This window comes from Misgurnus anguillicaudatus, chromosome 1, assembly GCF_027580225.2.
Source record: "Misgurnus anguillicaudatus chromosome 1, ASM2758022v2, whole genome shotgun sequence".
Taxonomy (NCBI): domain Eukaryota; kingdom Metazoa; phylum Chordata; class Actinopteri; order Cypriniformes; family Cobitidae; genus Misgurnus; species Misgurnus anguillicaudatus.
The window spans coordinates 32225741-32238888 of NC_073337.2; the positions used below are offsets into that span (position 1 = coordinate 32225741).

Below are 13148 nucleotides of genomic sequence, written 5' to 3' on the forward strand. Positions count from 1 at the left end.
TTTATTGGATTTCTTAAAGGTTGGATTTGAGTTTATTCTGTAGGACAAAGTTAAAACAGAAGGTGGCAGTAATGCAACAAATTGGATGCAAGTTGCCGTAAATCCAGAGTCGAACCAAAGCAGTCGAACTTTTATTTTGAAATATCATGATTGATAACGCACTTATAACTCGAGATTGTTCATTACTTTAATTACGAACACGCATCCATAACTTTAATGTTTAATTAACAGCAATACTTTCTTAACAGTTGAAAATAACGCGATTACTTGGTGCTGCTATGTTTCATTGGTCGGTATAGGTAAGTTTTCGGTATCGGTTTTCAGTAATGTGTAACAAATTTGCACTCGATGCTTGTAGCTACACATGAGAAAAGTTGTGATGCTCTTGTATGACGTCAGCAGCAGCCGGCACGTCAGTACTGAATTTACCAGCAGCAGGACAAGAAGTTAAAAGTCTGTGGTTCAGCGATTCAGTCATTTTTAATTCAGTTTTTTAGGTTCCACTTTATCTATCATGGCAACAAATGACTTGCTGGTCGAGAGAGACAAAATCCAAAAAGAGATTTTTGCTATCGAGATTTCTCTGCGGGCAGATGGAGGAAACATCACAGACCTGCTGTCACTCGATGCCAGTAGCGGTAAGTCACAGAGACTTCAAAGATCTCAAGTCTCACGCATTTCAGTCAATTCACACGCCAAACCTTTTTTTTCTCACGCTGAGAAGTGACTGAGAACTTTTCCTGCTACATACAGGCATATGAAGGGAAGTTCTCTGCCGAGTTCATAACTGTTTTTAGGTCTGCTCAACATTATACAGCGACACAAGAACTGGCAAGCAGATGACATCAGAGTACCGCGAGAACGGCTCGAAGAATCTTACGGAAGTTTGATTTTAAATCGCTCTCGCGGTACTGTGATGTCAGCCACCTGTCTGTTATCGCGACGCCGCATGAAGTCGCAGCTCTGAGTTAAATGCCACCTGCAGATAATCAGAAAGAAATGAAAATTAGTTGTTTTTGAATAAATTACGTAATCTCGCTGCAAGCACGAGGGGAATTGGTAAAAGGAATATCCGATGGATGCGGTAAATAAAACCTTTGAACCCCATTATAGGCATTTTGATTGTACTTTTCCTAATCACTCGCCTTTGATCAATGAGATCTGATGTTGGGAAAATATAGCCCCCATTTTTAATAAAGCTGAAATGAGTAGGGGAGACCGGGGCTGGATGTCACACTGCTTATTCCAGACATACTACATGGCGCTGTGGTACAATTTTGATATCAATTTGTTAGCCTTTGATAGCTTACTCATTTGCACTAGAAATTTTGCTGAGCAGACACAAAACATTGAGGTTAGGAGACATTTTTTTTTTATTTTTATGGGTCAGAGTAAATTTTCATGTTGGTGTTGTTTTTGTGTTGAGATCTTGTAGGATATTAGTCATTCAAAAACAAAACACTCATTAAAAAGCCAAAAGTAGTAGCTTTATTTTGAGTCATCTTTTAGCGATCAAGTTAAAACCGTGTGGCAGCTAGCTTATCATGTCTGACAAGAAGTCAGTTGGGGTTGGTTGGCACATAAGAATATTGGACATGTAGACCTTTTAAGACTGTTTGTCTGATTGTTTGTTTGTTTTTGTTGGCTGTTAAAATAAAATAAAGCAAGCATTAAATAAAGAGGTTTTTAACACAAAAAAATTCATTTTATTTCTCAACACAGTAGACAATTCAAGTAATTGATCACCCACTTTAACCCTATTGTTAAAACATAATTGGCATTGATGATCTATCATAGGGGTGGTATTCATATTAAAATTTATTTGCAGTTTCTAGCTTAAAAAACGAAAAAGATACACATTATCTTTTCAGATCCCAATTTATCACTGAAATGTTTTTGATGGTTAATTACTTCCTGTTACAATACATTCTAAAAGTAAAAAGTATACACATTTAAAGCCAAGACCCCAAAGTTTCATTTCATGTAGGAATTACTGCTGAAAGATTTTTTGAAGATGAGCAATTCATGCATGAGTAAAAATTGTGACAACAAACCCCGGTCTCCCCTAACCTTTTATATCTCACACAAAGAAAGCTTGAGAGTAATATCTGCAATAATGTATTATGTGTACAGTTTGCCCAGGTGAAGAAGTACACTTCCATAAAGTACTTAAAGTGCTCTATTTTCACATACTAGTTTTGTACTTTATATACAAAACATTCTTCCTTTGGACTTGTTAAGATGACAAGTGTACTTATCTGTGTCATATTGAGACACTATGGGGCGCTTTCCCGGACAGGGATTAGACTAGTCCTAGACTAAAACATTTTTAAGAGGTGTCCAAACTGAAAACAACTTGAACTGACATATCTTAAAATACATCAGTGGCCTTTGGTTTGCCTCAAAATGCACACAGGTAATGTTTTTAGTAAGGCATGTTTGTTAAAACGGAATATATTTCCTAATTAAACTAAAACCTAGTCCTGGATTAAGCTAATTCCTGTCCGGGAAACCGCCCCCAAGAATATGAACTAAAATGCGCAAAACATGTATTTAAAAAATGTATTAAGGTACCAATTTAAAAGGTTATTACAAGTGGTAACAACTATTTTTCAAATACAGAGATAGTATGATAAAAGCACATTTAGTTCATATTCGTACACTTAGATTTTCTTAAGATTAAGAAGTACTAAAGAAAATTTATTTGTATATTAAGTACAAAATGAGTGCAGAAAAATAAATCTCTTCAAGTTCATCATGAGAGTTTGTTACTTATGAACTGCGTGTACATTGAGCGCCATATGGGGCCAGATTTCAATTAATTTTTATACATTTGTATTTTTTTAAACAAAATTCAACTTACTGTCTATATATGTGCCAAGATATTTAAAATGATCAACAATCTCAACCGGGTGACCCTCTATCAATACCGGCACAATTACAACATCTTGCCCAGCACTACTTATAACTAATTCCTTGGTTTTCTTTATATTTAATACTAGTGCACTATTATTACACCAGCCCAAGAGTTCCTCAACATATTTCAAATATTCAGCTGACTAATTTATTTCACCTTTTTTTAAAAAGTCCTACCAAAGCCATGTCATCTGCATACTTAAAAAGTTTAAAATTGGAGTTGTTAATCATAAAATTATTAATATACAATGAAAATAAGACTGGTGATATGACACTTCCTTGAGGGGCCCCCGTATTAACATTACATTCATCTGACATCCGTCCATTATACTGTACCCTCTGAGTCCGGGACAACAAAAGGTCCTTAATCCACAAAATCAGATAACACCAATGGATATTAACCGTTCTAACAAAATATCAATCCTCATTGTATTAAATGCTGATGTAAAATCTAAAAATAGAATTCTTGCATAAGCATTTGAATTTTGTAAATGAAAAGTTAAAAAAATTCATCATAGTTAAAACAGCATCATCAGTGCCCCTATTTCGTGTATATGCAAACTGCAGGGGATCAATACTTGAAGCAACAGATGACATTAGATATTTAACAAGAATTCTTTCCATAGTTTTACATAACACAGATGTTAACGCTATAGGGCGAAGATCATTCACAGTATGAACTAAAGGCCCATTTGGTACTGGAATTATCAAACTTTCTTTCCATGAGGGAGGTACAATTCCAGCTTGCAACAAAGACTTGTCAAAACACATTTCAGTTGGTGACCGCAGCTCTTTAAGACTTTAACACTAATACCCCCTAGCTTTACCAGGCTTTATCTTAGAAATGGAAGCAACCACATCCAACTCCGTCAAATTAATAGGGGCACAATATGGGATGGTCAAACAAATACTATTAGGGGCTGGACACACCAAAACTTTTAAACGCGTCTGAAAACGCCTTGAGGACGCCGAATGCCAGCTGTTTTTCAGCTGAGTGCCAGCTTTCTTCAGCTGAGCGCTTTGGTAGCTGTGATACTTCAGCTGCGAGCCGGTTGGTTGCTGTGGTAATGTCCCGCCCCTCCTCCACTGTGATTGGGCGACCGTGTGAGAACTGACATTGACGAGCGGAGCTTTTCTTCCAAAGTTGAATCTCTTCCAACTCTCGACGCTCAGCGTTAAAATCGCCGAGCGCCGGTTTTCAGCGCGGAAAAAACCCGCTAGATGCTGGCTTATTTGAAAAACGCTGAGCTTCCATTGGAAACAATTGAAAACATGCGCCGGCCACGGGCGTAAAAGCGTTGGTGTGCACGCCCCCTTACAGTTCAGACTACTAGCCTCAGTGTCAATTTGTTAAAAAGTTGTTAAAACCATTGATAGACATAGTAATTGGTAGATCACTACACTTTTTAACATTCCTACCCAACCTAATATTCAGACCATCCCACGCTTGCCGAACATTACCTGTAGTAAAATTCCCCCAATTTTATTCCTATATTGTAATTTAGCTTCCCTCAATTGACCCTTTACAACTCTTTTACACTCTCTAAAAGTAATAATCACCACTACAAAAAGCTCTCTTTTTATCATTCAGACACCTTTTTAAGTCTTTAGAAACCCACGTCTTATTAGGGAAAGTTCTGATTGTTTTAGTCCCAATTACATTTTCCTGAATACAAAACTGTATATAAGCTGAGATTGTGTCTGTTATTTCATTAATATCATTTCCAGTATCAAAAAACAAATGTGTCATCAAAACAGTCTAGGAGCTGCTGAATAGAATTATTCGTCCATTCCTGAATGTCCTTAGTGACCACTGCTTGCTGCTTAAGTGTGCTTCTATATTTCGGCAGCAGATGTATAACTTTATGGTCGGATTGACCCAAAGGCGGCAGACACAAGGTTTTATATGCATCATTAACATTTCCATAGCAACAGTCCAGGGTGCGAGTGGATCGAGTTGGGCAAGTAACATATTGCTGCAAAGTAGGCAGATAATCAGACAAACTACACATATTAAAATCTCCTAAAATAAAACCGGCTGTTCGGTAGACCGAGACAGAGCGCAATTATAGCTCTCTGCTAATCTTTCAATAGCAATTTCCAATATTAGAACCAGGAACATAAGTCAGGATAATAGTTATTTGACCTAATTCTCTCGGCAAATAAAAAGGTCTAAATGACACGTTTAAAATGTCATAGTCCGGGGTACAAATCTTCTCCCGAATGCAAAAGTCCTTTGCCCATTTATTGTCAACAAAGATGCATAAACCACCTCCGATCGACTTGCGTGACTTTTCCTCATCTCTGTCGGTCTAATGGTAGTATACCCATTTAACATAGGATCCGTATGGTTTTTTAGCAAAGTTTCTTTTAGACAAAGAAGATTACTCATTCTAAGATCACAGTCAAATGCCACTTTTGCAGCCAGTTCATTCAGCTTGTTGTTAATTGAGCGGACATTACTCAATGTGATTATCGGCAGTGGAGGTTTGTTTCCTTGGCGTTTAACCCGTTGTTTCACACCTCCTCTAGATCCTCTTTTCTTAGACTTATTCTTAACTGATCCATGGGAACGAGGATCTCGACTTATATCACGGATAGCCTCCCGAAGTTGTTTATCCTCAACAATGCCGCGATACCACATAGACATCAGATCCTCCCTCGTATAAATGAGCCTCTTGCTTCCCGTCAGCTGCACGCAGTTTATCAGGCTGACTGCTAGGCACAGAACCAATGCTAGCTTAAGAATCCCCATTTCAAACCATCAGTAAGCCATCAGAAGGCATCAAGCAGTTCAATAAACATTAACAGTTTTTAAAGACAAACTTAAAACTTTAGGAATAATACAAAGAAATAAACACACAATACAAACGAGTGGTGGTGCGGTACAGGGTCAGCAGCAGAGCCGCGCCCCCGGAAGTCGGGACTAATTACCCGTCTCATTTCAGTTTGTTTTGGGCCCTTTAGAGGCGGCCACCTTTAAATATTGAGCCTTGCCTTTAAAGGAATTGGGATGCACCCATTGTTTGTATTTATTAGGGGTGGAACAATACACGTATTCGTTTCGAACCGAATCGGTACGGGGGTCACGGTATGAAAATAAAACTTGCGTGCAAAATAATTAATGTAATGCGGAACTACTGATAGATACGCGGGTTCTTTATGGACAGCTAATCTGTTGCCCCGCTTTAGCTCTGAAGCTCTGATTGGCGCCGATGCAGCCGAGCTCCGCCTATGTATGCGCTCTATCAGAGACCGTCTACATTCTCTGGCACTCTGCATTTTTTTGTCACGTCGACGCCGGTCCAGTCAGTGAATGAGCAGCCGACAGCGAGTATGGCAAGTGGTGTTCCACAAGAATTAGACGTTCCGCCAGCCTCTTTAAGATCGCAAGTTTGGCAAAACATCAGTTTTCCAGTCAGTTACAATAGTACAGGCGAGAGATTGGTGGAAAAGACGAGGACTGTGCGTCGGCGTTGTTCAGCAGTTGTTAGGTATGTGAGTGGAAATACATCTAATCAGGGCTCTCAAGTCTCACGCATTCACCTTGACAAACACGCATTTCAGTCAGTTCAAATGCCACACTTTGTATTTCTCACGCTGAGAAGTAGGAGATAAATGGTCCTGCTATATACAACAGGCATACGCAGGGCAGTTCTGTCGAGTTCAGCTGCTTTCAGTTTTTTAAGCGTGCTCAACTTTACGCAGCGCCATCAGCGTCAGAGTACCGCGAGAAATCTTGCGGAGGAGGCTGATTTCAAATCGCTCTCGCGTTACTCTGACGTCATCCACTTATCGTTTCTTGCAGCCCCTCGTGAAGTCGTACACACCTATTAATTCATCCTACAAGCCTATTTTTTGGTTCTTTAGTACATTAATATGAAATAAGGCCAAAATGTAATTTTAAAATGTATTTAGGTTACACTTGTAATACATTTGAACCTATATTTGTATGAAAGATGAGTACAAGATTACTTAAAGAGGTATACATTTTTGAAATACGAGATAGTATGTTAAATGCATTTCAGTTCATATTCATGACATCTCAAAATAACACTGATAAGGACACCTATGTTTTTAAGATTAGCTTAAGTACTAAAAAAAATCCCTTTTTCATTTTTGTTTTGCTTTTCCCTCCATTGTACCGAAAGTGAATCGAACCGTGGCACCTGAACCGAGGTACGAACCGAACCGGGACTTCTGTGTACCGTTCCACCCCTAGTATTTATACTGTAACATTAATAATTTTTTTCATGACAGATGATGAATCTGTTGACAGTGGACCTGCAGTTGATGAAGCGGTAAGAAACTAGAAACATCACCCAATAGATGTTACCTTTTTTATTGTTTCTAACTTCTAATTGTTTCTAACTTTAAGGTGCATGATGATCTAGAGACAGAACGCCAACGCATTCAGAGAGAGATCGAGGAATTAGAGAATACACTTGGTGTTAATGCAGAACTGGTTGACATTGAGGAAGGTTAGTAAATTGTGGTTAATGATTTTGTTTTGTTTTTTGAATCGCCGATGCAGACAAATAGAATGCAATGTAGCCTATATAAAGTTCAAGTGTTTTAAAGAAATTAGCATTTATTATGCACAATATTTAAAAATTTTATTTAATTTAGTCAATTAATTATTGGGCTCTCCTGATTTTGCCAAGTGGTTGATGTCCCCAGGGCAACACTATGTTGACCCCGGGACAACATTTCAATCAACCAATCAGATTGCAGAAATAAGTTTAAGCTTACAACAACGATTAGCTGTTTCTAGACCATTGTTTTTCACTTATCATGTTCCTCTGATTTTAGGGTTAGGGTTAGGGTTTGGATTTGGGGTAGGTTTAGGTTTTATTTTGAAAAATGTTGTCCTTGGGTCAACACAATATGTTGCCCTGAGGACATCAACCACTTGGCAAAATCAGTTCGAGCTTAATTATTGAGTATTTAGCAATACAGAGTCCAAGTCAGATACTTTAATATTTCTGTTGGTGCACACTTCAAGTACATTTAAAGTACACATTATGATATCAATAAGGAAAATTATTTTTGTTGTTTTCCTGCTTAAAATTGTGAACTTTATATTTGTTATATTTAATTATATATTTAAACATTCTAAGGCAACATTGGACCACAAAGACAGATTGAAACATTGTTTCTGAAATATCATGGATAATTTGTCTCATTTCTTCTTGTTAAGCAGAAAGTGAACACGACAGTGATTTTGTAAGTTACACCTTAATGTCATTGATCTGTATTTGAGCATATGTATGCGTTTCACATTTAAAACCATAACATTAATATATTGTTTGTCCTTCTCAGAGCAATGAGGACAGAGTTGAATTGGATCTTCCTCAAAATTTAGAGACTTGCCTACAAATCAATTTGGTCTATCAGGAGGTGCTTAAAGAAAAACTATCTGAGCTGGAGACGCTTCTGAGTGACAACCAGCAGCAGCAGGTGAAGAACAAACACATCTAGACTGTGGTTTATTTGAACTGAGACGTAATGAAATAGTAATAATAAGTCCTTGAAGATCACATCTCAGTGCTCGGGCCGTTAATGAAATGAAGTTTATCTCCACAGAAAGAGATTGAAGGTCAGTTGTCTGGTCCCACCACCTGTAGCTCTTCTTCACCCGGAGGAATCCCTATTCAGAAACTATTTCTTGGATATTTCATGAAGCCTTATTTCAAAGACAAACTCACTGCTCTGGTATGTAAAAATAAGACTAGAAATCAAATGTGATAAACATGAAATGGGTCTGCTAGGAGAAGAACTCAGTGAAGAAAAGTGACATCTAAGAATGAATTACTGGTTATTTATCCGTTTGCTTCAAGGGCCCTCCAGCAAATGATGAAACCAAAGAGAGGATGAGTCATGGCACCAGACCCATCTGTGAGCTGAAAATAAAGAGATGTATGTTTTGAGATAACATGTGTACTTCACATTGCTTTCATTAACTTATTATTTTTGATGTAAATAGAGTTCGTCTTTGTGGTTTTGTCTTTCAGGGGAGGTTTGGCATAAGGCTTTGCTGACCAATGCCGTGGCCACAGACACTATGAAACGAATGCTAAAGCCCAAACTTTCCAAGTTAGTTCTGGTGGAAGAAAACAAACAAATAAAAAAGTCTAAATATATGGGAATTTAAATAAATTAGGTGGTTTCCTCTTAAAGAGAGAGTTCGGCCAAATATGATATTAAGCTCAAAATAATGCATTCAGATGAGAGTGTACGCAGTTAAAGGCAGGGTAGGCAGGAATTATCTAAAAAACTTTTTTACAAATTTGTTTAAACTGTCTTTATATACCAATACATAATTAAAATGTAAGTACTCTGAAAAAGAGAGTATAAAACTCGAGTGTTTGTAGACCTTTCACGACTGTTTTAAACACAGCTAATTATTTCCATTCGGGACGAAACAAATGATTAGCTTGCGCGAATTTCACTCTCTCTCGCGACCATGGCACCACCGGTTGCTATGGGATCTGTCCAGACATGCACACACCCGATTGATTTGAACGTGCACGAGGCACTCTAGGAAGAGCAAAATGGCAGAGAAAGTGCTTTCAGAACTCACAGAAAGTGCATATCCAGTCAGCGAAGGCAAAAAATGAATAAACAAAGCAATCAAATGAGAGTAATTATCACGTGCCTTTTCCTCGAGTCGATGATGCGGTAGCGGTATTGTCTGCGGAGTGTAGTCCTCATCAGAGTCAACAATGCTTTCATCACGGAAACTCTTCCATGCAAAACACTGGCTTAATAGTGAGTACTAGAAGGCATCCTATCTGTTTATATTCCTACTGATAAAGTTAGGTGTATTATTACATGTGATTGTGACATGATGTTACTACATGCGCCGCGCTCCTTCCTTTCCGCTCGTCTGAGGTAAATCCGTCTCCCAGCAAAGCTGTTGGTGTCGCGTTCATGTGTTTTGGGGGCGTGGCTTTAAGAGAAACCCAGAAGGGAGGGGGTGGAGTGAATGTAAATAATTAGCTGTGCTTAAAACAGTCGTGAGAGGTCCACAGACCCTCGATTTTTATACTCTCTTTTTCAGAGTATTTACATTTTACTTATGTATTGATATATAAAGACAGTTTAAACAAATTTGTAAAAGTTTTTTTTAGATAATTCCTGCGTATCATGCCTTTAATGGAGGGTTCTGTGCTGCTACTCTGTGCTTCTGCATTTGTCATACAGTACGTCACTAAGAAAAGTGCGTAGGGGTGCGTGGGGCACAAACGAACGTGAGGTTAATTGTTACACAGACCGTTTAACATTGTTGCACATGGTTGAGCGAGTGGTTTTTCCAGTATTGTTTTAACACTGACGAAAAACGGTCTCCCGCAAATTTATGGAAAGGTATAATGTTTTTCCAGAGAGTTATTGATCTCTAGAGTGTTTTGGTGGCATGTAAGTAAATTATTTCATCAAATGTTTGTTTCAGCTTTTGAGTTGGGTGTGTAAGATACCAAATCCAATGTTATGTCATCTTAATCAGTGTCTTGTTGACTAAAACACAGCATCATTTTGAAAGATGTCTGCAACTCTTAGCAACTTTTTCTGTTAGGCTTGTTAATATTTTGAGCCAGCGGGATTAATTGTAACGCTGTGTTACAACTAACTAACCCCTCAGCAATAACGATATGAAAACCGCTAACGTTAGCACAATTCTTGCCGATGTTTTTAATAGGCTACATATTAATAATTGTGCTGTCTGCCAACAAAATAAATGTGCCCGTATTATCAAAAATTCAAAATCTGTTTTTGTTAATATCTTTAAAGCCCCACTGTGTAGGATCTACTCCCATCTAGGGGTAACATTCTATATGACAACCAACTGAATATTACTTTCTAGCCCCCCCCCCATTCGGAACGCGTTTTAACTAGTACCGTGGCCCTGTCATGCCAAGGTTAACATGGCTTCCAGTAGCTACAAAGCAAAAGCAATGAAAAAAAAGAACAATTTGCAATCGTGTGATCCGTCAAAGCACACAGATTTATGTTAAACATGTAAAAAGTCTGATTGTCATGATATGTCCGCTTAAAATCACATACAACAAGCAACCATATACGTAGCTTAGACACTCCTTTTTCATCCACGCGAGGAAAAATATTCCAGGGGCTGTTACACTTGGTATTAAGATGTGTTTTCATCGATCGGATCACAAGTGGACGAGAGAGACACATCATGTTTACACTTGGTGTATAAATCCGTCTCTTTTTGTCCATTTTTTTGTCCAATGCTTATGTTTTAAGTAAGCGTTAAATGTCCGTGTATATGTAACAGCTTTAATCTCTGATATTGGTGAAATAAGATCGCTCAACTTTCACACGCTTGTAAAATGAAACGAAAGACGCGCAGATAAGACGCTTTTATCAATGAAAGGCTAAAAATAGAGCTGTACACCGTGTGTTTGTGTTAGAGGTCAGAAAAGATGAAAAACATTTATCTCAGTACCTCAGATTACATAAATGGGCAGAGAGACGGCGTGTTGCTGTTCGAGCACACAAAACCACATGCGTGTTTACACTAACTGCATAACCATGTTATAGTTAGCCAAAGAACTATAAAACTTCAAGTTTACAACATAGACTGTATATAGATGTAAATGAATATGCTGAATTACCTGTGGTGAAGATAGAAAGTATGCAACTTCTGTGTCCATTGAGCCCCATCTTGGAAAACTAACTCCAATATTGACTTTGGTCTTGATGTTTTTTCTGTCGCGTTGTCGTTTAAAATCCCCGTTTCGCTTCCTTGGCGACTTTTTTTAATGTCCTCGAGAATATGTCTTCAACAGGCTTTCAAATCAAAGCATTAGATCGCAGGTTTATCACGGCGGGCGGCTGTTGTAAAATCCGAAGGATTCAGTCTACGCAGGTCGCATATCCGGGCTGCATACGTCATCAAGCCTGGTTTATTTAAATTAACTGAGCATTACATTCGCAAGTCATAAGCATATTACGTCAATTTACAATTAACTAGAATAATTGTCAGCTTTATAATTGTTAATATTTTGAAATAAGACTGTCTTGATGATGTATACCGCCTACACATGCAACCTTGGGAGGCTTCAGCTAGCAGCCAGCGTGAGTGTAGTCTGAAAGCGCGAAAGGCGGAGCTTGAATTTCAGGAATGTCCCTCGTCGGCGAATGTATTTCAAAGATGGAGGCACAACATGGATTCAGCCAGAGAGCGACTCGACCGTATGTATTTTAAATAGCAGATTCTACACTTACGAGAATACTTTGATTCGTTGGGTGGAAGTAATTACACATGAATGAGCACATACTTTTGAAAGAAAACATGGGTTTTTGCTAAGAATTAACTTAAAAAGGTACACAGTGGAGCTTTAATATTGATTGAATAATTCAAAGTCAACGATTAAAATCATAATGAAATTAATGGCTAAAATCAGATTTTGATTTTCATGATCTTAGAATTTGATTTTGAGACTTCTGTTAAGACTGGGTGACATAATTTTTTTTTGTCATCATTGTGCTGCTTTTTCTCACATATTTAGACATTTGTATCCATTTATAATTGAATTAAGGTTGAGGAATGAATAGTGTAAATACCTGTCTGTTATATATATATAAATATATATATAAACAATATCCACTTCAAGTATATAGATAAATAGTAGTGAAATATTTGCCTGCAAACTTAAATTTTAGCAAGCGTTACAATTAACCCCACCTATGGGGTAAAGTTTGCACTTGTCATGTTTGGTGGAATTGTTCAAGAATGGTAAGTTCTAGAAACAAACTTCAAATGTTCATTTGTCGCAGAGATGTGTGTTGCTTGTGTAAAAATATAATAAATTAAAAAAAAAATTTAATGATTGAGCCCAAACCAAAAAGTGTTAAGTTGTGCCCTGCTCTCCCCTACACTACGCTGATAACATCATCTGGTGGAACGAACCAGGCTCAAACAAGCAAGTTTGTGTGCGCATTCTCTGGGGGAAGGCCGTATGAGTCGCACTTTGATTGATGTCTTTTGGACCAGTAGTTTTTGAGAAAAGTGAGGAAAAGTACCTCCTCCGCCTATGTACGGAAGCTGATTAATCACAAGGTGTTTCGTAAAGAACGCAAACTTGATTTCAGTAGCGAAAATGGACATTAAAGATAAGTTAAATATAATCATTGCATACAGGATGGTGCTGAGAGACGTGCTGTCCGAGTGGCTCGGTCATAGGACGCAACCGACTTTAAACTTACAA

At 38.0% G+C, this 13148-nt stretch overlaps 1 protein-coding gene across 5 annotated transcripts in view; it reads left to right on the forward strand.

Annotated features, from left to right (window-relative positions):
- The first annotated feature begins 138 nt into the window (after positions 1 to 138).
- LOC129431799 (snRNA-activating protein complex subunit 4) overlaps positions 139 to 13148 on the forward strand; it is a 53331-nt gene continuing 40321 nt past the window's right edge. The window contains exons 1-9 of one of the 5 annotated variants that reach the window (XM_055189872.2): positions 139 to 299; positions 490 to 638; positions 7177 to 7217; positions 7295 to 7397; positions 8120 to 8142; positions 8239 to 8376; positions 8503 to 8631; positions 8757 to 8835; positions 8931 to 9012. In XM_055189872.2, the coding sequence (XP_055045847.2) occupies positions 515 to 638; positions 7177 to 7217; positions 7295 to 7397; positions 8120 to 8142; positions 8239 to 8376; positions 8503 to 8631; positions 8757 to 8835; positions 8931 to 9012 (719 nt within the window). In that variant the 5' untranslated portion in view covers positions 139 to 299; positions 490 to 514. Of the gene's footprint in view, positions 300 to 341; positions 639 to 7176; positions 7218 to 7294; positions 7398 to 8119; positions 8143 to 8238; positions 8377 to 8502; positions 8632 to 8756; positions 8836 to 8930; positions 9013 to 13148 lie in introns of those variants that run through there. The other 4 variants (XM_055189869.2, XM_055189871.2, XM_055189870.2 and 1 more) reach the window with 4 other exon arrangements.